The 25179-nt window shown below is 42.7% G+C and overlaps 1 protein-coding gene across 2 annotated transcripts in view; it reads right to left on the bottom strand.

Annotated features, from left to right (window-relative positions):
- The window catches only part of SPOCK1 (SPARC/osteonectin, cwcv and kazal like domains proteoglycan 1), a 589026-nt gene that overhangs the window by 37728 nt on the left and 526119 nt on the right, over positions 1–25179 (bottom strand). For both annotated transcript variants that reach the window (XM_018050345.1, XM_018050346.1), the window contains one exon: positions 20–136. In XM_018050345.1, the coding sequence (XP_017905834.1) occupies positions 20–136 (117 nt within the window). The remainder of the gene's footprint in view (positions 1–19; positions 137–25179) is intronic.

The raw sequence follows: 25179 nt of genomic DNA, 5'->3' as shown, positions 1-25179 counted from the left end.
CAAAAGTAAAGTGTCTTACTGCCTTGGGCTGTTTCAGAGCTGGTGGGCTTGATGACCCTGTTTGCATCCTCATGAAGGGCTCCAAACCAGTCCTTGAGTCGGGAAGCAAGGTTTCTCAACTCCTTGTCCGTGCAGGCTGGAGAAAAAGCAGATGGAAGAAACATTAAGTCTGTGGGCTCTCTCCCCTCAACAAGCAATGCTCCAAACAGAACTATCTCTCCAACCAGGATGTAACTCCTTACCCCATTGTGAAAATGCCTCAAAGATGTTGCCTTCACAGGTAAAGAGTGTAACAAAGTGAGAGCCGAGACTCCCAGGCAAGCAGCGCTATGCAAACCTGAACGTGGACTGCCTCCGCTCTCTGAAAGCAAGCTGGGGTGATCTTAGCATCATGTACCAGCCTCCAAAAGCTGCTATGGGTCCTTTTGCTAACCTGATCAAACTTGCTATTGCAGTTTACCAGAGAAGATCACATTTTCCACTGAACTCATGCCAAGAGATAAATACTTAGGGATAGCCAATGCTCTTAGGGAAAGGCAGCCTGGGATATAAAAAGACCCGAGTATGAGCAACTTTCAATTTTGCATCAAGCTCACATGTGGGTTTCTGAGTATGGCATATTTTGCCGGGCTTTGGACAGACTGATTTGAATTTCCCTTATGGACAGATGGATGCCTTATCCCTGAAAGAGTCCTTTTTTGCAGCCCATCTTTAACTAACCAGCTCATCTTTTAGGGTATGACAGAGAAAATTAAATGAACACTCCTTCTGAGAACAAGAAACTCCAGATGCTGGATGGATAGGTGCAGGCTATCTGACAGTCTCAGTGAGAACTAAGACTGGAGGAGAGGAATCCCCAAAGGAAGGACAGTGGCACAGAGAAGGGAGCTGACTTTCCCTTGCTGCCTGATTTTACCCTAATTCTAGCTCCTGAGAATCCTGACAAAGGGTCCAGGCAGTGGGCCACTAGCAAGAGGCAGAACATCCAGCACTGCATTTAGCAGTTTGCATCAGGAGGGACAGGAATTAGAGACCCAAGGAGATAAAGTCTCAGTGAAGAAAAAGTGAAGCCCACCACTGTCACTTTTCCCAAATTCTAAAAGCCAAGCAAGTCACCATTATGGCACAGAGCTGCATTCTGAATGTCTCACGGTGCTGGCAAGATGCAGATGAAGTCTAGAATTTGTCAATGCAGAGGGACCCCAGCGAACACCCAGGCTCTCCACCAGAAGGCACACGGGCAGTGATAAATGACCTGTGGGTCTCACTCAGACTCCCATCCAGCCTTCACTCGGCTAAGGCCATCAGCCCCCATCTGCCCTGCCAAGGGGTGAATCCTCTCCAGAAGACAACAATACTAGGCAGAGCCTCTCCTCCTGTTTACCTGACTGAATTTAGGAGAGCCTCTCTTTCATGAGCTTGGGATTCAGTACTTGATGGAGAACACAGCCCAACTTCCTAAACCTCAGGCAGGAAAGGACTCTCTTGCTCTCCACTTGAGGTGAGGTGGTAAGCAGACCCAGGCAAAGTCTATGCAACCTGAGTGTGCTCATGTCTAGCTGCTGCCTTCCTTCCAGCCAGGAGCCACAGCTGAACTCTGTAAAGCATGGAATGTGTAACCATTGCTTATACCCAGGTCGCTAATGACCTCAAGACAACACCTGGCTTCCAACAACTAGAACATGATTGTATCTGAAAACACCAGCCAGGAAACAGCACTGAGGACTGTCTGGAGAGGCAGCAGAGTATTTGAGCTCTGGAATATCGCTGCCTGGTGTAAATCCCGGCTCGACCACTGACATGCTGGGTGACTCAAACCAGCCACTTAACCCCTCAGCGCCTCTGTTTCATCATATCTATAAACTCAAGGCATCATTATGTGACTATAAAATAGACAAGGTATGTAGCATGCTGAGGGAAACACCTGGTATATAGTAATTACTCAGCATGTGCCAGCTATGATTTTTATTACCTCTACTATTATTTTTATTTTAAGATTGATGATATATAGGTAAGTGTAGAGCAACTGTCACAGCATTCAGAAAACCATTAAGACAAATATACTAGCCAAGTTGCTTCAGTCATGTTCAACTCTGCAAAACTATGGACTATAGACTGCCAGGCTCCTATGTCTATGGGATTTCCCAGGCAAGAATACTGGGGTGGGTTGCCATGCCCTTCTCCAGGGGCTCTTCCGGACCCAGGGATTGAACCTGTGTGTTTATGTTTCCTGCACTGGCAGACAGGTTCTTTACCACTAGCACCACCTGGGAAGCCCCAGAGACAAATATAGCTAAACACAATTGGCTTTGGCCACACAACTGGCTTTGGCGCACCTCTGCTACACACACAGATGCCTCTGTGCTAAACTGGTTAGATACCTCTGCTACACACACAGATACCTCTGCTATCCAGTAGAGTTGCTGTGAGCCACATGTGACTATTTTCATTTAAATTGATGAAAATGAAATAAAAGTTAAAATTTAGTTCTTCATTTGCACCCATCCCATTCCAAGTTGCTCAGCAGTCATATGTGGCTAGTGAATGACTCCATGTGGGACAACACAGATACACACAGTATTTCCAGTGTGGCAGAACATTGTATAATGAGCACTGGATGAAGCTAGCCACCTTTGGGATTTCCAGCTTTCGCAGGTCCATTATGATACCCTGACATGTAAGTCTGTGCCTCTAGCCCTTCCCTTCATTCCTCAGCAGTGAGCTGAGGAAGGAGATCACATGCTCAGTCAAGCTGGGGACCAGCATCCCGTGTTGAGCCACATGCACAGAAAGGAGGAGGAGCTTGTGCTGACAGTGGTGATGCTCGTCTGCCAGGTACCAGTACCAACCCTTGGGAGAAGCCTCCACTAACAACAGCCCCAATTCAGAGCCTCTGGAGAATAGAAGGCTCTTTTTTTCTAACTTTTCGGACTTTGCACAGCTATAAACAGGAGAGGCTGTGGCCTGTTTTTCCAAGGAGAATGGGATGTAGGCTCTATAGTCAATCTCAAGTTTGCAAATGGAAAATTAATAGCATCTATTTCTTCCTGATTGCCATGTACACTGTCTATTCTAAATGTTCTTTGAGCGGAGAAAATTGCCAAGTCAACTTGCAAAGGAAATGAATCCCCATCTCATGCTGCAGGATGAATTAGTCAGTCATGTATAACTAAACCCTGACAGATGTGCAGGTAACCTATATCTTGAGAAGACTGGATTTCCCACCAGCTTCTCAAAGTATGCAGACTTTGGGTGGCTGATCAAGTCAGGGACTGGAGTCTTAAAGGAACAAACCTGTCGCTCAGGGAGAAGTCCTCAAGCAGGATGGCACTGGCCTGGGTAGAGAGAGATCAGAAGCTGAAATGGAGATAGAGGCATTCAATTACTGGGCCCTATTCATGCTTAGTGTCCTCAACTGAACAGTCCTTATAAGGAGCAAGTCAGGCACAGTCTGCCTGGGGCCAGATATGTCCCAGAGGAAAAAAATAATCAAAGACGATGGCACACAGAGAGCTATTTGCTCAGATTCGGTATTCTAGCCACATGCACCCTGTCTCCTGTGGGAGAAAAGTGCTTGCCTTTTAAGGTGCCTCTTATAGCCCCTGAAAAAGGCAGGAGAGGATTAATGCTCCAGAAATAGGGGCCCTGACGGGTGCCTCCCACACACTCGGTTCCTTCCTTGGAAAAAGACACTTCTGTGTGGAGAAAACCATAAAACCACATCCATCTCACACTCTCCCCAGAGGTGGGCCATCCCTTATGATTTCTAGAGGGCTGTCTGGTAGTCTCTCCTGGTGAAAGAAGCAAGGTTCTCAGGCCACCAGCATCCGATCATTAGAGAGGAAGATGCTGCTGTCTTGGGAGAGGATCTGGCCAAGTCCCCATCCACTGCCATATTTCCTGAATGGTAGGCGCAGCCAGCACTCTGCCCTCCACGCTCCATCCTCTTCCGTTCACCCCTAACCCTGGCTTCAGCTCACTTTTAATTGCTTTCATTCTCCTACTCATCTCTGTCGAACATCCTCTTCTGCAGTCTTTCCATATCTGCCTTCTTATTTCTACAGGTTACTCTCTTTCTTCCATAATCCCAATCTGTCCAGCATGGCTAGTGTTGGCAGCATCTCTGAGATCAGCTGACCCCTAATCTCTGCCTCCTCCTAGAATCAGAGCACAGCTCTGCAGCACTCGTATCTGCAGGGCAGACACCCAGGACTGCCTGTCCTGACTCCCACCAAAGTCCCCTGCTTCTTGCTATCTCCACTGCCAGCCCAGCCACCACTGGGACCTCCCACCAAGTCAAGGCTCCCTGTCTTGCTCCCCACTTTTCCTTTGCCATCCAGCAGCCAAAGTGATCTTTCCAAAAGGGAGATTTGATTAAGTCACTTTCCCACTTAGCTACTCCAGAGGCTCTCAATTGCTCTGTACAAGCCTACCCAGACTCCTTAATGTGATCCCGGTGGCCTCTGCCTCCAACTCTTTTTGCTCCTCCTGGGCCTCGAGGCTCTGCGCTGTCTTTTGCACACACTCTTCCAATGGAGCATGTTTCTTCTCTTTGTCTTGCTAATGCTTATTGTCTGTCAGATCTCTGCTTTAAAGCACACCTGTAACTTCCAGCTCAGTGTCCATCTCCCCTTCTAAATCATAGCAACATAAAACATGCCCCGAGGCTGGCTTGCCCCAAGGTTCAGCTCTGGGAGCCCAGCACCTAATGCAGTTGGTTCCTGGCATAAAGAATACTCCCAGTGCATACTTATTAACTGGGCATAACAGTGCTCTTGCTGCCTTCTGTAAACTTCCATCCATCCATCTGCAAGATGGTCTAATAAAGCTTAGCTCGTAGCATCACCACATGGAGTAAGATGAGACAGTATCAGTAAAACCTAGCTCACAGCTACTGGCTTCCAATGGGACTTGATAAATTTATGTTCCCCTTCCCATCTCCCAGTTGTCTGCATAATATGTTAGAATTTTATTGTTATGCTTTTCATAAAAGCCCAAGGAGATGCCTGGGATATAAAGAATGACATCTCTCCTTCACTTCTTTTGTATGTGGGTCAGTACAAGTCCAGGAGATTTGGGTTGTAATAGATGCCTGCTTCTTCCAGGTGGCAAAGCTATTTGAGGGGAGCGGGTATCTGATTTCTCCCCCCGACACACACCTCCATTCTTGGCACTTACCATAAGGATAGAGACATAATTGTTGTTCAGAATATATGTACTGAAGGAAACCATGGGCGCATGGGTTACAAACTCCCCAAATCAAATCTCCATCAGGTGGCAGGGACAGGATTTGGATCTCAGCTGTCTCCTTGCTGGGCTGCCCCTGGGTCCTGGACCAGCTTTCTGGATTGACTAGGCTTGTGGATAGCCAGTAGTAACTGAGGCAATTAATATACCTGGTCCATGCTGTGCATGGAAAAAAAAAAAAAAGAAACCTCAGGCCCTCACAGGTAAAGGAAGCTCTGCCAGCGGTACAGGGAGGCAGCTAGCCGAGCAGCAGAGGATGGAGGGAGCACCATCAGGCTTTACTGTGAGAACAGTTGTCTTTTGGAAGGGCTGACTCCAGCCTGCTGTCTTCCTATTATGCTCCCAGGAGCATCTATCATCTGTGCAGCCACTGGGGCTTCATTAGAGAAAAGGAGAGGGCTGCTACATTATTGCAAATGTGCAGGCAGACAGCTCCCTCCCCCAGGAAAGCGCAGCACTCAGGCAGAGAAGGGCCCAGGTAATTTGGTGTTCTCGCAGCAGACCTGCCCTGTCTGTTTGGAAAATACGAACGAAATGCAATAAGCAAATGTAAATAAGGTGCACGCAGCCTCTGTGGATGGTATACAGCCCTGGGAAGAAAATGTGATGGCTTTTTCTACCTGGGCTCTTTCCCCCTCCACAAAGCCTGGAGCTTTTAAGCGAGTGTGAAGCCTGTGGGCTTTGAATGCAGACCATGATGAAACAAAGCTGGGAGTAATTACATCACGATGGCTCAGTGGATGGGAGGGAGAAGGGGCACTGTGGCCAACAGCATAGGGTAGAAAGTGGTGATGAGGTCATATAGCCCTGGTAGGGTCATGAGAGAGGAAAGGGTGCTCTGATCTACAAGTATGTACCTGTGGAGAGGTCAGTCGAGCTGAGCACTGCTTGGGGAGAGAGGATTGCTTCTTCACTGAAAGTCTAGCCTGGCCCTGCCCACCCCCATCACCCATTCACGCCTTCTTCCCTGGCTCCTCTATCTTCCTTCAGTCAGTTCAGTTGCTCAGTCGTGTCCAACTCTTTGAGACCCCATGAATCGCAGCATGCCAGGCCTCCCTGTCCATCACCATCCCCCAGAGTTCACTCAAACTCACGTCCATCGAGTCGGTGATACCATCCAGCCATCTCATCCTCTGTCATCCCCTTCTCCTCCTGCCCCCAATCCCTCCCAGCATCAGAGTCTTTTCCAATGAATCAACTCTTCGCATGAGGTGGCCAAAGTACTGGAGCTTCAGCTTCAGCATCATTCCTTCCAAAGAAATCCCAGGGCTGATCTCCTTTAGAATGGACTGGTTGGATCTCCTTGCAGTCCAAGGGACTCTCAAGAGTCTTCTCCAACACCACAGTTCTAAAGCATCAATTCTTTAGTGCTCAGCTTTCTTCACAGTCCAACTCTCACATCCATACATGACCACTGGAAAAACCATAGCCTTGACTAGACGGACCTTTGTTAGTCCAAAGTAATGTCTCTGCTTTTCAATATGCTCTAATCCTCTAAGAGGGCTTGGTATAAGTAGCATGTCATTCAGTCCCCAAAGTCAACAATCAGCTGAGATCAGCTTGGAATAATAGTCTTCAACCTTGGGAGCATTTTTCAAAGGAGCACAGTTTCCCAGCTCCTGTTTCTTCCCTGGACATTACGTATCTTGAAACTAAAGTTATGTGGTATAATTCTCACATCCATACATGACCACTGGAAAAACCATAGCCTTGACTAGACGGACCTTTGTTAGTCCAAAGTAATGTCTCTGCTTTTCAATATGCTCTCTAAGTTGGTCATAACTTTTCTTCCAAGGAGTAAGCGTCTTTTAATTTCATGGCTGCAGTCACCAACTGCAGTGATTTTGGAGCCCAGAAAAATAAAGTCTGACACTATTTCCCCATCTATTTCCCATGAAGTGATGGGACCGGATGCCATGATCTTTGTTTTCTGAATGTTGAGCTTTAAGCCAACTTTTTCACTCTCCACTTTCACCTTCATCAAGAGGCTTTTTAGTTCCTCTTCAGACAAAGCCAAAAGCTAGTGAGGAAGTTTCAAGATAGGTAATGTCCAGGGAAGAAACAGGAGCTGGGAAACTGTGCTCCTTTGAAAAATGCTCCCAAGGTTGAAGACTATTATTCCAAGCTGATCTCAGCTGATTGTTGACTTTGGGGACTGAATGACATGCTACTTATACCAAGCCCTCTTAGAGGATTAGAAAAGAGGAAACAATCTGAGGTATAAACACATATAAGAGATGATGTGAAAAATAAAGGTGGAGACAGATTGTGGACATTCTGTATTTAGAGCTACAGTGTTAATACCTAAAAGATACAGTAAGTGTCTATGTCTGTGTGTTACAGATCCTAACTGAAGGCCACATTGGAACACCCAACTGGGGATGTTTGAAAATGGCAAATCTGACACACAACAATTTTAGGGTATCTGTGAACCTCTGCTAGGGAACCAATTACTGGTATGCTCTCAAAACTCAGGAAATCTTGCAACTAAAGAACCAAATGAGAAAACCACCACTCCTGCACAAGGACCCTCCCTCTCCGACCCTAGCCTTACCAATGCTTAGTTCAGGGCACTGGAAGAAGCTAATACGAAAACAGTCAGAATGTAATTTAAACTTCAGTGCTTCTGAAGGTAATTAAAGAGTTGGGCTGGACAGGAGTTGTCTCTGGAGCAGGCCAGCAGGCCTCTCAGAAATGGAGACCCAGTGCCGGCTGTTTCAAACTAATCTCCTTCAGCCCTCGTAGGTGCTGTTTGTGCATAATTACTTAATCAGAGCAGTAGCGGATCAATGCACTCAGAGTGTTTGCAATTAGCGTCTTCTCTAAAAGGCCTTCTTCAGGGCAGAATTAGATGCTGAGCTGGATCAACACAAGGATGCCTTCCTGAACTGCCTTGCCTAGGGTCCAGCCTCCTCCTTCTACCCTGACATCCTCATGCTGCTGGGAGCCTTCAGTTACACATAGTCTTCTCCCCAGTAGGGACTGGGTCCCTCATGCTATGGAATATCCAGCAAGCAGCAAGGGCACAGTGCAGGCAGGGGGAGTGTTGCAAGGAACACTGAAGAAGGGGTGCTGCCCTCCACGGGAGCTTGAAAGACAGGAAGGAAGAGCTACAATTACTCCTTGGGCTACAATTTTGGGGCACTGATCAACTGGAACTGAAATAGGTGAGGGTTGATTCTGCTTAGTATGGTTTTAGGAACCATAACCAGTCATTCTGCTTTAAAAGAATCCTGGGCAGGCAGAAAAGAGTAACTCAGCTTTGGAGGATGACAGCACTGGGCTCAGATGCCATCCTAGCTGAGACTGGACAGGGGCTTTCCCAGTGGTCAGTTTCCTCATGTGCAGAATGGAGGTGATGACAGGACAAGTTTGCAGCATTATGGGAGGATTAGGCTAGGACAGACTTAAGTGTTCAGCACTTTGAAACCACTGGCTCTGAGATTATTTGTGTCTGTGGATCTACCAAATGTAAAAGGATGGGACTCCAGATCATGAGCATGGTATTTTCACATGAAATGATCCCTGAAGCCAGCTAGTAAGATAAGATTCTTCTCTACTGTTTCTCAGAGGTTAGGCAACATCTCCAAGGTCCTACAAACCCAAGTCTCCTGATTTGACAGTCACTTGATCTACTCACACACCACCACCCCAGATGCCTGCACCTGGGGGCACTATGGCCCCATATGCAAGAGAGACCCTCTTCCCCAAGTTAAAGACCACACACCTGAAACAAAGGTCAGAACTACACTCCCTACCCTGAATACAAACAGGAGTATAGCACTGCATTGAGAGTCCAAGATTCTAATACAGATGATCAACAGGCACACGAAAAGATGCTCAGCATCACTAATTATTAGAGAAATGCAAATCAAAACTACAGTGTGGAGGTACCAGTCAGAATGGCCACCATTAAAAAGTCAACAAATAACAAATGCTGGAGAGAGTGGGCAGGAAAGGGAACCCTCCTACACTACTGGTGGGAATGTAAATTGGTGCAGCCACCCTGGAGAACAGTATGGAGGCTCTTTGTTGTTGCTGTTGTTGTTGTGTTATTGTTGTATCTTGACTCTTTCTGTGACCCCATGGACTGTAGCCCACCAGGCTCCTCTATCCATGGGGCTTCCCAGGCAAGAATTCTGGAGTGGGTTGCCATCTCCCTATCCAGAGCATCTTCCCAACCCAGTAATCAAATCTGTGTCTCCTGCATTGGCAGATGGATTTTTTACCACTGAGCCACCATATGGAGGTTCCTTAAAAAACTAAAAACAGAACCATCATATGATCTAGCACTCCCAGTTCTGGGCATATATCCAGACAAAACTATAATTTGAAAAGATACATGTACCCCTATGTTCATAGTAGCATTGTTTACAATAGTCAAGACAAGAAAACAACCTAAGTGTCTATCAATAGATGAATGCATAAAGATGTGATATACATAGACACATATATATGTATATCTATATGTGTGTCTGTATACGTATATATATATATATATATAGAAAGAGAGACAGAGAGAGACATGAATTTGAACAAACTCTGGGAGATAGTGTAGGACAGGGAATCCTGTTGTGCTGTAGTCCATGGGGTTGCAAAGAATCATATACAACTTAGTAGCTGAACAACATATAAATATATAAAGAATATTATTCAGCCATCAAAAGAATGTAATGCCATTTGCAGCAACATGGATGGACCTAGAGAGTATCATACTAAGTGCAGTAAGTCAGAGAAAGACAAGGAAATAAGTGGGAAAATATGACACAAATCAACATATCTACAAAACAAAAACAGATGCACAGATATATAGAACAGACTTGCAGTTGCCAAGGAGAGAGAGGGAACAGGTGGGAAGGATTGGGAGTTTAGCAGATGCAAGTAATTATTACATATAGGATGGATAAACAAGGTTCTATTGTATAACACAGAGAACTATATTCAATATACTGTTACAATTTGACAATATAATGGAAAAGAATATGAAAAACAATATATTAATATAATTAATATATTAAGCATAATATATATAAAAGAATATGAATATATATTTATATGACTGAGTTACTCTGCTACCCAGGAGAAATTAACACAATCCCTGTAAATCAAATGTACTTCAATGAATTAAAAAAAAATTAAAAATTTTAAGTTCAAACTTCTGGATCTATCAGCCCTGAGTTTGAACACCAGCTCTCAGTTTACAAGTGGTTGCTTTTCATGTATCACTGCTCTTCTCCAAGCCTCAGGTTTTTCATCTGTAAAATGGTGATATTAACGGTCTCAACCTCATGGGGTTATGGTAGGGATTTACTGTGAAGATGAAGCTTTCAGAAACCAGCAGGCAACCACAAGTATCCTCTCTTCTGAGGAACGTCAGGGGCTGGTTGCACTTACCCTTGAGAGCTAAGAGACATGCTGCCAGCCATAGCAGTTTTAATGACAGAAAATAAAACTGGGTAGATAGCAAAGTGAACCAGTTATACCTCATTGTAAACCAACTATATTCCAATAAAAATTTTTAAAAAGAAAAAACACAATTGGGGCTTCTTGCAGGGATTTTATTTTATTTTTTTAAATTAATTTGTTTGTTTTAATTGGAGGCTAGTTACTGTTATTGTAGTGGTTTCTGCCATACACTGACATGAATCAGCCATGGATGTACATGTGTTCCCCATCCTGACCCTCCCTCCCACCTCCCTCCCCATCCCATCCCTCAGGGTCATCCCAGTGCACCAGCCCTGTCTCATGCATCAAACCTGGACTGGCAATCTATTTCACATATGGTAATATACATGTTTCAATGCTATTCTCTCAAATCAACCCACCCTCGCCTTCTCCCAGAGTCCAAAAGTCTGTTCTTTACCTCTGTGTCTCTTTTGCTGTCTCACATATAAGGCCATCGTTACCATCTTTCTAAATTCCATATTTATGCATTAATATACTGTACTGGTGTTTTTCTTTCTGACTTACTTCACTCTGTATAATAGGCTCCAGTTTCATCCACCTCGTTAGAACTAATTCAAATGCATTCTTTTTAATAGCCGAGTAATATTCCTTTGTGTATATGTACCACAGCTTTCTTATCCATTCATCTGCCAATGGACATCTAGGTTGCTTCCATGTCCTGGCTATTATAAACAGTGCTGTGATGAACATTGGGGTACACGTGTCTCTTTCAATTCTGGTTTCCTTGGTGTGTATGCCCAGCAGTGGGATTGCTGGGTCATATGGCAGTTCTATTTCCAGTTTTTTAAGGAATCTCCACACTGTTTTCCATAGTAGCTGTACCAGTTTGCATTCCCACCAACAGTGTAAGAGGGTTCCCTTTTCTCCACACCCTCTCCAGCATTTATTGTTTATAGACTTTTTGATAGCAGCTATTCTGACTGGCATGAGATGGTACCTCATTGTGGTTCTGATTTGCACTTCTCTGATAATGAGTGATGTTGAGCATCTTTTCATGTGCTTGTTAGCCATCTGTATGTCTTCTTTGGAGAAATGTCTGTTTAGTTCTTTGGCCCATTTTTTGGTTGGGTCATTTATTTTTCTGGAATTGAGCCGCAGGAGTTGCTTGTATATTTTTGAGATTAATTCTTTGTCAGTTGCTTTGTTTGCTGTTATTTTCTCCCATTCTGAGGGGATTTTAAAAGCATACACACGGTGAATTCCCATTTCTAATTGGAGATCATCTCAAAGAATTGAGCGAAGTTGTGCCTGCTCAAATTAAATTGCATTATTACATGTAATTCCAGTTTTTACTTTTCAGTGCCTAAAACATCGATATATATGCATGTTTCTCTTATCCTTAGAGGATGCATCATTTTGTGTAAATACAAGCATGAGCAAAGGATTTAGGGCTCCATTATTCTGGAGCTTGCTAATAAAGTCCTTCTTAAAAAGCAATCTTTGAAAGAACTTAAAATACATTTAACTGGGAGGAAGATGAGTTAAACCAATTAGTGGTACAACCTACAAGAAAAGACAGATAGATTTCCCTATTAAACCCATTACTGTTCTCAGTAACCAGATTTGAGGAGACTTTAATGTTTCTCTTGATTCTAATGATAATCCTTCATCTGGAAAAAGAAATACATTCGGAACTTGCACAACATTTGTAAATGTGCATTAGTGGAGTAGCACTTATAATAATAATCTGGAGTAGGGAGGTTAGCTTGATGAAATAAGCTTTTAAAACTTCTGATAAAAATCCCCAGATTTTCCATACTCCAGGGCAAAACAAAATGTTATATATGCAAAATATTGGTCAAAAATTGCTAACTCTGGCTTTAATTGTGTTTGTCAGGCAGAAGGTAAGCACTTCCCTACATGGGAAACCTAGAATAGATGAGCAGTAGTGCAGAAAATAGCAGTTTTAAGGAAGGATTTCATAGCCAACCACATTTCCCAGGTCCTCAACTAATAAAGACTAAACTGGAAGAAAATCATGTTCTCACCTAAAAGGAGATATGGCAGAGCCCTGGGAACAAGGCAGGGATGTGGAGGTCAGTTCCTGCCTGGCTCATCCCACTGTGGAGATGCAGACTCAGTGCCTGCAAATCAATTCTGTGTTTTATTAATGTCTGAGCTCAAATTGCTGGTGGCAGTCAGGGAAGGCATCCAGGAAGAGGCAGGACTAGAGCCAAGGCTTGTGTGCAGGGTTGACTTGGAAAAGGAGAAGACATTCCAGGCAAGTCTTAGAAATAATGAGGAAGCCAATTGGAATGAAGTGACTAATTTTTACAGCTGATTTATATTTAAATTAGCTCTACTCAAGCATACCAACTTGAGCATAATTTGCTCTAATTCTAAATCATAAACATATACAAAAATCAAACATATAAATGTGTGTATATATAAAATCTCTTATAGATCTGTGCAGAGACTGTCCATTATTTTACACATTATATAAATGTTTACATGCATTTCAAGGACCCTTTTCTGACCAGGTGAAACACTGACTATTCAAGGACTGATACACAAGCCTATATCTATAAGAGGTTTTAGTAACAGAAAACATATTTTTAAGGGTACATATAAGAAGAATCTCCATTCCTAACTGGAGATTTGTGTCCAGTGTGATCTGTTCAAATTCAAGGTCCAAATTCAGGCATTTTTAAACAATTTAAGGTTCTATGTTTTTCAATCCCTAAAGACCAACACATGCATGTATGTTTTTACCTTAAATATGACATAAAGTTTGTTGTTTAACGGGACAGGAAGCAACAGAAGATTGGCAGAAGACCATGACTGCCAAGCCTGGGATGGAGAGGTGATGCTGATGGCCTAGGATGTATATGGAACCTACCACCCTCTTCTCATGACAAAGGTCCAGAAGTACTTCCAGGGGTGCTGGAGTCTAGGGTGAGAGGGTAGAGGTTGGAGCAGGAACTAAGAACTCTCAGTGGTAACTAAGGTCAGGATAGAATGGTCATGGATGTGCCTGGAGCAATGCAGCCTGGCATCTTCACTTTCATGCTTCTGGTGGACAAGCTGATAGAGGATGAGGATAAATAAAGCAAGGTCTGGAGAAGAACTGACTTCTGGAACCATATAGGGTGTCTTAAGCTATTCCAAGTCCTGCCACATTCAGTGAAAAACTCACTGTTCTCTTCACCCTTGAGGTTATACAGCTCACTCTAAATTTGTCTCCACTGTACCCTGGTAGACTTAGGGCAGAAATGAGTATAGCTACTTAACGTGATAAGATGGTATCCAGCCTCAAGGCACTTTTTTGGACTCACAGAGGGCCTCTGTCTGGCAAAAAGATGAAATAGTAGCTATTATTATTTCTGTTTCTATAAATATTTCTATATTTGGTCACAAAAGACTGTTTAGAGATTTGGTACCTAACAACGCATAGCTAGCAACTTCCTATTTCCCCTCCTAAATATCATAATAAACAAAGTAAACAGAAAAAAAGTTATAAATTCCGTTTTCAGTAAAACTACTGCTGCTAAGTCGCTTCAGTCGTGTCTGACTCTGTGCGACACCATTGATGGCAGCCCACCAGCTCCCCCATCCCTGGGATTCTCCAGGCAAGAATACTGGAGTGGGTTGCCATTTCCTTCTCCAATTCATGAAAGTGAAGAGTGAAAGTGAAGTCGCTAGCGACCCCATGGACTGCAGCCTATTAAGCTCCTCCATCCATGGGATTTTCTAGGCAAGAGTACTGGAGTGGGGTGCCATATCATCCATAGCTTTAAACAATATAGCAGAAACCACCCAGATGGAAGTAAAATGTCCAGGTAGGCCAGTAAAAAATATCAAAAATATGTTTCTGATATGTGAAGGACTCTTCCTCAGGTAGCTCATATTTCCTGCTCAGCAAGAACTGAGGGACCTGAAGAAAGGGTGGGGCACAGATCAGACAGATGCTACACAGGCAGAAAAATGAGTAAGAAAGCAGGAAAAGAGTGCAGTGGCCTAGGGGCAGCAGGTCTCAGAAAATGCTCATAGCACTGTTCTTTCTATCAGTAAGAAGCACTCCAAAGTGTAACTTTGATACAGCAAGAACAGTGGAGATAGCGGAGAGAAACCCTCTTAAGGCTCGTCTATTTCAGAGAAACAGAAAAGAAACACAGAGCAGCCATCTTAGCAGGAAGCCATCTATCACTGGTAACACTGAAGTGAGTGCTTTTGTATTGTGGGGGCTATAGAAGAAACAGGTTTCACCCCCTCCATCCCTAGGACTCCTTTTTGAACAGGAAAGCCATTAAACTCTTAACTTATTGTAATATATTTTTAAAGATGCTGACATGTAAATATTGTTCCTGTTCAGTTGCTCATTGGTATCTGACTCTTTGCTACCCCATAGACTATTGCACACCAGGATTCCCTGTCCTTCACCATCTCCTGGAGCTTGCTCAAACTCATGTCCATTGAGTCAATGATGCCATCCAACCATCGAATCTTCTCCTCCTCCTGCCTTCTATCTTTCCAGGCATCAGGGTCTTTCCCAATGAGTCAGCTATTTGCATCATGTGGCTTAAATATTGGAGCTTCAGCTTCAGCATCAGTCTTTCCAATGAATATTCAGGATTGATTTCCTTTAGGATTGACTGGTTTGATCTCCATGGAATCCACTCCATCTCTTCTCCAACACCATGGTTTGAAAGCATTAAATCTTCAGCCCTCACATTCATATATGACTACTGGAAAAAAATGTAGCTTTGACTATACTGACCTTTGTTGGCAAAGTAATGTCTCTGCTTTTTAATACACTGTCTAGGTTTGTCATAGCCTTTCTTCCAAGGAGCAAGAGTCTTTTAATTACATGGCTGCACTCACCATCTGCCGTGATGTTAGAGCCCAATAAAATAGCCTTTCACTGTTTCCCCATCTATATGCCATGAATTGATGGGACTGGATGCCATGATCTTCGTTCTTTGAATGTTGAGTTTTAAACCAGCTTTTTCACTCTCCTCTTTCACCTTCATCAAGAGGCTCTTTCATTCATCTTGTGACACCACAAGGGTGGTGTCACCTGCGTATCTGAAGTTATTGATATTTCTCCTGGCATCTTGATTTCAGCTTGTGCTTTTTCCAGACCAACATTTTTCATGATGTACTCTTCATATAAGCTAAATAAGGAGAGTGACAATATACAGCCTTTATGTACTCTTTTCCCAGTTTCAAACCAGTCCATTGTTTTCTGTCTGGTTCTAACTGTTGCTTTTTGACCTGCATACAGGTTTCTCAGGAGGCAGGTAAGGTGGTCTGGTATTCCCATCTCTTGAAGAATTTTCCATAGTTTGTTGTGATTCTCTCAGTCGAATGTTCTAGTGTAGTTAATGAAGCAGAAGTAGATGTTTTCTAGAATTCTATTGCTTTTTCTACGATCCAGCAGATGTTGGCAATTTGACCTCTGGTTCCTCTGCCTTTTCTAAATCCAGCTTGTACATCTGGAATTTCTTGATTCATGTACTATTGAAGCCTAGCTTGGAGGATATTGAGCATGACCTTGCTAACATGTGAATGAGCACAATTGTAAGGAAGTCTGAGCATTCTTTGGCATTACCCTTCTTTGGGATTGGAATGAAAACTGACCTTTTCCAGTTCTATGGCCAGTGCTGAGTTTTCCAAATTTGTGGGCATATTGAGTGTAGCACTTTCACAGCATCATCTTTGAGGATTTGAAATAGCTCAGCTAAAATTCCATCACCTCCACTAGTTTTGTTTGTAGTAATGCTTCCTAAGGCCCACTTGACTTCACTCTCCAGAATGTCTGGCTCTAGGTGAGTGATCACACCATTATGGTTATCCAGGTCATGAAGATCTTTTTTGTACAGTTCTTCTATGTATTCTTGCCACCTCTTCTTAATATCTTCTGCTTCTGTTAGGTCCATACTATTTCAGTCCTTTATTGTGCCCATCTTTGCATGAAATGTTCCCTTGGTATCTCTAATTTTCTTGAAGAGATCTCTAGTCTTTCCCGTTCTATTGTTTTCATCTGTTTCTTTGCATTGTTCACTCAAAAAGGCTTTCTTATCCCTTCTTGGTATTCTTTGGAACTCTGCATTCAGGTGAATATATCTTCCCTTTTCTCCTTTGCCTTTCACTTCTCTTCTTTTCTCTGCTATTTGTAAAGCCTCCTCAGATAACCATTTTGCTCTTTTGCCTTTCTTTTTCTTGGGATGGTTTTGATCACTGCCTCCTGTACAGTGTTAAGAACCTCCATCCATAGTTCTTCAGGCACTCTAATAGATTTATTCCCTTGAATCTATTTGTGAACTTCCACTGTATAATTGTAAGGGATTTGATTTAGGTCATAGCTGAATGCCCTAGTGGTTTTCTCTACTTTCTTCAATTTAAGTCTGAATTTTGCAATAAGGAGTTCATTATCTGAGCCAGTCAGCTCCCAGTCTTGTTTTTGCTGACTGTATAGAGCTCCATCTTCAGTGGAAAGGAATATAATCAATCTGATTTTGACATTGACCATCTGGTGATGGTCCATGTGTAGAGTCTTCTCTTGTGTTGTTGAAAGAGGGTATTTGCTATGACCAGTGCATTCTCTTGGCAAAACTGTTAGCCTTTGCCCTGCTTCATTTTGTATTCCAAGGCCAAACTTGCCTATTACTCCAGATATCTCTTGACTTCCTACTTTTGCATTCCATTCCCCTATAATGCAAAGGAAAGCTTTGGGGGGTGTTAGTTCTAGAAGAATTTGTAGGTCTTCATAGAACCATTCAACTTCAGCTTCTTCAGCATTAGTGATTGGGGTATTGACTTGCATTACTGTTGTTTATGAGGTTGCCCCAGTACTATATTTTGTACTCTCTTGTTTACTATGAGGGCTATTCTATTTCTTGTAAGGAATTCTTGCCCACAATAGTAGATATAAAAGTCATCTGAATTAAATTCACCCATTCCGGTGCATTTTAGTTCACGGATTCCTAAAATGTCGATGTTCACTCTTGCCATCTCCTGTTTGACCACTTCCAATTTACCTTGATTTATGGACCTAACATTCCAGGTTCCTATGCAGTACTGTTCTATACAGCATTGGACTTTATTTTTACCACCAGACACATCCACAACTAGGTATTATTTCTGCTTCGGCTTAGCCTTTTCATTCCTTCTGGAGCTATTTCTCTACTGTTCTCCAGTAGTATATCAGACACCTCCCGACCTGGAGAGTTCATCTTTCAATGTCATATCTTTTTGCCTTTTTATACTATTCATGGAGTTCTTAAGGCAAGAATGCTTAAGTAGTTTGCCATTTCCTTCTCCAGTGGACCACGTTTTGTCAGAACTCTCCACCATGTCCCGTCCATCTTAGGTGGCTCTACGAGGCATGGCTCATAGTTTCATTGAATTAGACAAGGCTAACTCAGTGATCAGTTAGATAAGACTAACCATGTGATCAGTTTGGTTAGTTTTCTGTGATTATGGTTTTCATTCGCCCCTCTGATGGATGAGGATAAGAGGTTTGTGTAAGCTTCCTGATGGGATGGACTGGCTATGAGGAGAACTGGGTCTTGTTCTGGTGGGCAAGGCAATGCTCAGTAAATCTTTAATCCAATTTTCTGCTGATGGGTTGGGGCTGTGTTCCCTTCCTGTAGTTTAGCATGAGGCCAAACTATGGTAGGGATAATGGCAACTCTTCCAAAAGGACTTATGCCAGCATGTTGATATTATATATATGTATAATATGTGCTTTCCATATATATATATATAATTTCATAAAAATTATGGAAACGAACAACAAAACAAAGCTTACCACAGAACACTCAGTATAAAAATGAAAATATGTATAACACCATGAATTAAGATAAAACAATTACTTTTATGAAGAAAGACAATAAAACGATATTCAAGGACTCAGAGAAGAGATGAAGAGACAACAGATGAGACAGCCTGTGAACATTCAGGTCCCAGGAAAGAAGTAGAAAGAACAACCAGAATCATCATAAAATTGAAGCTGAATTGGAAGAAGCACAAGGGAGGACACTGAGGGAAATTCACTGAGAGAGAAGGATGCTAAAATGAAGAGAGTAAACAACATGAAAAGGAAATAAGAAATTACAAAGGATTAGAGAGCAAATTACAGCTATAGAGAGGAGGCAAGGGGAACCCTACATGTACCTATTTGGAGACACAAAAGAAAACATTGGAAGAGGATATATGTTTAAAATGTAATTCATTAACCCATTCCTAAAATAAAAGAAGAATTGAATCTACATATTGAAAAGGTACAGCATGAGCCAGGGAAAATCAGCCTAGAATAGTCAACTCAGACATTAAAATCTATCCTAATGAAGTTTGTTGTTTAGTCACTAAGTCATGTCTGGCTCTTTTGCAACTGCATGGACTAGCCCACCAGGCTCCTCTATCCATGGGATTTTCTGGGCAAGAATACTGGAGTAGGCCATTTCCTTCTCCACTGGGTCTTCCCAACCCAGGGATAGAACCTCTGTCTCCTGCATTGCAAGCAGAATCTTTGCCTCTGAGCCACTGGGGAAGCCCATCCTAATGAAGTTACTAGATTGTGAAAAGCAAATGAAATGGTGACTCATTAACAGAAAAGATGACTAAGAAACTTACAAAAGATAAAAGAAATAAGGCTGCCTGCAGATTTTAGAACAGCAGTATTCAAAGTCAGAATCCAGTGAAGCAATATGTATTAGACAGTCAAGAAAAGAAAATTGGACCAGGCTTTATATCCACCTGAGTTACCAGCCAGGAATAAATACTACAGAAAACCAGTTTTGAACCTTCAGTGACTTGGGGCTTATGGTTTGCATGAGCCCTTCAGAGGAGCTATGAGAGCATGCACTGTGGCCAACCATAGAGATGACTTGGGAAATCCATTTACTTGTGAAGGAACAAAGATGGAGATGAGTGTGAAAGGTAAGAATGCAGATGCTACATGCCCTGATAATGCAGAAATGATACAACTACAAAAACAAACAAACAAACAAACAGAGGAGGGAGGGAGGGAGGAAAAAAGATACAGGTAGATCAAATTTCCTGATTTCCTCTTTGGGTCATAAAAGCATCAAAAGATGACAAATCAAGTATTAGAAGAGTGAATATTTTTACAGAACAAAGACAAGCTCTAAGAGAATAATTATATTAACAATCACCAAGTAATAGAAGAAGGGGAGGAGATGTGAAAAGAAGGGAAGGAACAAAGAGAAAGAATATTAATTTTCCTAACTTTTAAAGAGATAACATCCCTGAGTATCAGAAGAATTATACATGCACCTGCCCTCCCACAAACAAACAAAAGAGAGCATACAGTGGAAGGAAAACAGCAACAACAAATACCAGAGTTGATGGGACCAAACAATGTTTTATATCAACAAATCTAAATGGGTTAAAATTCATCTCATAAAAGAATAACATTTTAATTCCAAACTAGGTCACAGAGAAAAACCTAGCTCCATACGGACTGTAAGAGTCATAAGAACTGCCAAGCAATTCAGAAAGGTTGCTAGGTACTTTGACTCCAGAATTCCCCTTTGGGACTAGAATCTCCAATTATGAATATTCCATGCATTTGAAGTAACATGTATAAGGCTATCTGCTTCAGGATTATTTAAAAATAGCAAAAGGCTGAAAATAATTCAGATGTGCATGGTTAAATCCACTATAGTACATCTGTCTGATGGAACACTATACAGCTATTTGTATGATATGTCAGAATCTCTGACATTAACCTTTTACATTAAGTAAAAAAGCAAAGTACAGAATAGAGTGTATTATGTCTACTACTATGTCTCTGTTAAAGGAGGGGATAAGAGTCTATATTTGTGTTTACTTCCGTATGCATCAAGAACTCCTCAAAGATATGTGGAAAACTAATTATAGTGGCCTCCACTTTGGGGGAAGATGGGAGAATGGGAGGAAGGACTCCTGTCCTCCTTTGCATGCTTTCTGGCTGTGATGTGAATGCACACCTCTTCAAAAAATGAAGCTCTGTTTTCCCAGTCTCTCTGTTTCCCTGTTCCCCACTCACTCAGTTGGGTCCTCAGTGCTGGGCTCAAGGTGAACACCACACAGTGCTGTTTGATGTTTGCTGAATGAATGAACAAATGCAGTGCAGGGCAGCAGCCCCTAGGTGGGATAAAGCTCCAGGGATAGGACCTCGAGAGGCCCATGAGCTATGTAACTCAGGACAGTGTATGCCCCTCCTTCCATTCTAATGCCACCTGCTAATGTTTGTCTTAACCCAAAGGGGAAAAATAATCCCTAAACACATATTTTTTAATCAACTTGATCTGTGTGCTGTTCACCATCCTGCCTTGTGACCTTGAGCAGGTCTAAATTCAATTTCAGCACTCCCTGAGCCAGACACGTGGGGGGATGCGAGATGATTAAGACATGGCCCTTGCCTGGTGTTCAGGCTCCCCTCTCCTTATTTGTAAAAGGACAACGTTTTCCCTTCACTGAGTCAGAGGAATTTTAACGACAAAGACCTTTCTCCCAGAATGTTCTCTGCTAGAGAACCAAGGCTCAGCACAAATGTATTCCTGTGTGGGATCTTCTCTTCCACCCACCCAGGAAGGTGTGACCATCCCTTCATGGGATGTCCCCAGAGCCCTCTACTTAGAATTCTGCTTTTCTGTGCTTTGTCACAACCTATTGTCCCTTCCGGACTCTGAGCCAACACAGCAAGGATTCTGCAACAGTCACATCTATACTTACTCCCAGTTTCCAGCAGAGTGTCTGGTCAAAGGTGGCCATTTACATATTTGCAGAAGGCACAATGGAAGTAATCTGAATACTCTGAGCTAAGTGAAGGTATTTCCATCACTATAGAAGTATCAAGAATAAACATGGTAAAGAAATCAAATAAAAGAGTGCATTTGAGGATAAGGGGGGGAATTATAACCACCGCCAAGATGAACAACTTCTAGCTAAAAGATGACTAGACTTGGGGGGGTGCGGAAGGGATGGGAGTACGATACCTGGGTGCCTGACTCTATGATGCTGACTAAATATAAAGACAGACTATCTTAGTGATGCCTCAGGAAGCCTGGGAAGGTGATCCTATGCTCGCCTCCCCCGACACTTGGTATTTGAGAATGCCAAGGTCTAGAAGTAGGAAATGGCAACCCGCTCCAGTATTCTTGCCTTGTCCAAATTCCATGGACAGAGTAGCCTGGCGGGCTATAGTCCATGAGGTCACAGAGTTGAACATGACTTAGTGACTGAGCACATAAACACACTAAAGACAGGTTGAGGCCTTGCCCATTGTTGCCTGCTTTCCATGCAACACACATGTCAAGGCCAAAGCTGGCATTTGAACCCAAGACCAAATGATTCTAGTTCCTGCTGTTTACTCCACCCATGCTGATTCACTTATGGGAAGGCTGGGCTGATTCTTCCACTGCAGATATCATTTTGACTTCCCCTGCCGAAGGCAAGAAATTACCAGAAAACCTGGTAACTCCGAGTTCAGGGTTCTATAGGCTGACGTCTGGCTCATGGGCTTACAGAGTGGCACAGACCCATTCTGTAAACACCTCAGTCAGCCTGGCAGAAGCTGAGGGCCCCTGGGATCTCACTGTCCTATTTCTTTGCATATTGTGATGGAAAGATGCAGGAAGGACACCACACATCTGGCTTGTTTCAGCACTGGCTTCTCATTTCTGTCTGGATAGTTACCACTAAGTAATTTAGTTTATCTGTGTCTCAATGAGCTTATTTGGAAACCATGGAACACTGCTTACAGAAAATTAAGCTTCGTTTTCTTTAAGCATTCAGCCAATAGTACAGGCAGGAGATGGTGATCTGGAGGTAACTGGCTTATGCATATGTAAACACGATACATTTAGCAAATTATGTAGACTTCACACTTCAGAGCATTGACGAAAACAAAGGTACCTTCCAAGGAAGCTTTAGTGCAATAGAGCCATTCTGAAAGGAATAGAGTTATTGGTTTTTAAGAATAGCTCAACTCAGATACAAATGGAAAATAATGATTTACACTGTGGAGCAGGGGGTGGGCATAAGCAGAATTTGAACAGGTCTACTTTGAAGTGGTGTTACGGTGTCTCTGAGGACTTTGAAAGAATTATGGCCCATAACGTGCTTTGAGATGGAATTCATGGTGTGATGAGGTTGTACATTTCAAACTCAATTCCACTGTGACTCCTCACGTTTCACACAATTTCCCAGCATATGTTTTTCTCCTTGAGCCTAGAGAAAGAATTCTAGATGTACCTTTAGCTCAAAAACAATTGCAGTAGTTAAAGCATGCCTTAAATCCATTATCTTTTCTATTCTCCGCTAAGACCTGTTGCCTAAGTCCCTTCTAGTATCTCATCCGTAATTAATTGCACTGCAAATTTAATTGTAAATATCACTCCACAAAGGGCAATCTTACAAGTCAACACTGGATTTCAGAACTCTTGGACAGGGCAGGCCAGTGTGCCTGAACATGAGGTTTTCCAACCTGCAGACCAAAGTGGAGGTGCTGCGTGTGTCCACAGGCACTTCATCCAAGGGACCCACTAACTTGCAGGGCCTGAATGGCCTGTCATTAACTGTAAGAGAGGGGGCATCAGGGCAGCTCAGATGCATTACTGTCATCAATACTAACCCCACTAGTAATAATATGTTCAAAGAGCTGCCATATATTAAATATCTACTATTGCCAAGAACCAGGCTAGTGCTTTGCCTTCAGTTAATCCTGGTAATAACTCATCAAAATCATTACTGTTACTCCTCTTTTACTGATAGAAATAGGTTAGGGAGGTTAAGTGACTTCTTTTCTGGCTGCCACTGAGTACTTATGATATGACAGGTGCTATACATGCAAATTGTATCTCACTGAATCATCTTCCCAACTCAACAAGGTAGGAAGTTTCATTAATATCCATTTGCAAGGCTGTGAACCAGAAGGAAGTTACATTGCATTGCAGGTCAAGCTAAAAGAGGGCAGAACCAGCAGTCGCATTCAGGTCACAGCCACAGCCATGTGCGTCCCGATGTGTGCTGCATTTGTACCACTTGGAAAGAGGTCCCCATTGCTGGAAAAGGAGGAGGAGCGGAGGCAGGAGCACCCTGGGCAAGCAGAAGTCACGGGGGTCTCTGGTGCTCAGTTCTCCTCCTCCCACCCTGCCTTCCACCACAGCATCCTCCCAAACACACACACCCTCCACCCCCATTCCAAATGATAGACTTGTAAATGCTCACAAAAATTCTTTGAGGAAGTTACTATTATCATTATAATTTTATAGCTGTGGAGACTGAGGCTTGGAGAAGTTACATCAGCCACTTAAATTCAGAGACCTATTCAGCAGCAGGGGCAGGGACTGCATCAAGGCTGTCTGACTCTGGTCCTGTACTCTGAGCCAGGCTGCAAAAGAATTAGTCTAATCATTAGAGACATGGTATTGATGACCCAAGAGTTGGTCCTAATTACAATTCTGTCTCAGGATAAAAAATGCACACTGAAAATTATGACCCTTTAACAAATTTTATTAGAGACTTAAGTAAAGCAAGCACAGATGGCTACAAAGATTTAGTTTTATTCTTACAAAAAACTATAGCGGTCTACACACACACACACAAAACTTAGAAATAAATGTCCAATAATAAGGATTAAATTATGGTTCACAAATATGCTAGAAAACCTAGAAGCCATTGAAAAGTATGACAAGAAGGATATTATGACATATAAAATATTTATATTAAACAAAAGGATTGATCCCACTTTTGTAACAGAAAATACATAGTGTGGACATGTAGTGAATGAGAGAGACAGATGGAGACACAAGCAGAGTCAGAAATGGGAAAATATAAAATAAAAGGCTACAAAAAGTCTATTATATGGGAGGATTCTCTATTGTGTTTCCATCTTTTGCCTGTTGATGTTGTCTAACTGTTAACAATTAACAAATACCCATTATTTCATGATGTTTAAAATGTTTTATAGGCCTAAGATAAAAACAGTCCACTAAGGCTCAGAAAAGATTGCTGGAAACCAGAACGGCATTTACCAGAGTTTGGAGTGCACAGATATTTCAAGAATATTTCAAGAGTTTCATAGATAAATTCATTTGGTAAACATTCTACTTATCTTTTGTGACTTGCAGTGTAGAGTCTCATGTTAAGATGCAGGAAGAATCAGGGTTCCTGACTGCATGCTGCTGCTGCTGCTAAGTCACTTCAGTCGTGTCCGACTCTGTGCGACCCCATAGACGGCAGCCCACCAGGCTCCCCCATCCCTGGGATTCTCTAGGCAAGAATACTGGAGTGGGTTGCCATTTCCTTCTCCAATGCATGAAAGTGAAAAGTCAAAGTGAAATTGCTCAGTTGTGTCCGACTCTTAGTGACCCCATGGACTGCAGCCCACCAGGCTCCTCAGTCCATGGGATTTTCCAGGCAAGAGTACTGGAGTGGGGTGCCATTGCCTTCTCCGTCCTTACTGCATACTATACTACAAAGCTACAGTCATCAAAGCAGTATGATACTGGCACA

Source organism: Capra hircus, chromosome 7 (genome assembly GCF_001704415.2).
Source record: "Capra hircus breed San Clemente chromosome 7, ASM170441v1, whole genome shotgun sequence".
Classification (NCBI taxonomy): domain Eukaryota; kingdom Metazoa; phylum Chordata; class Mammalia; order Artiodactyla; family Bovidae; genus Capra; species Capra hircus.
This window is presented reverse-complemented; position numbering and strand designations above follow the sequence as displayed.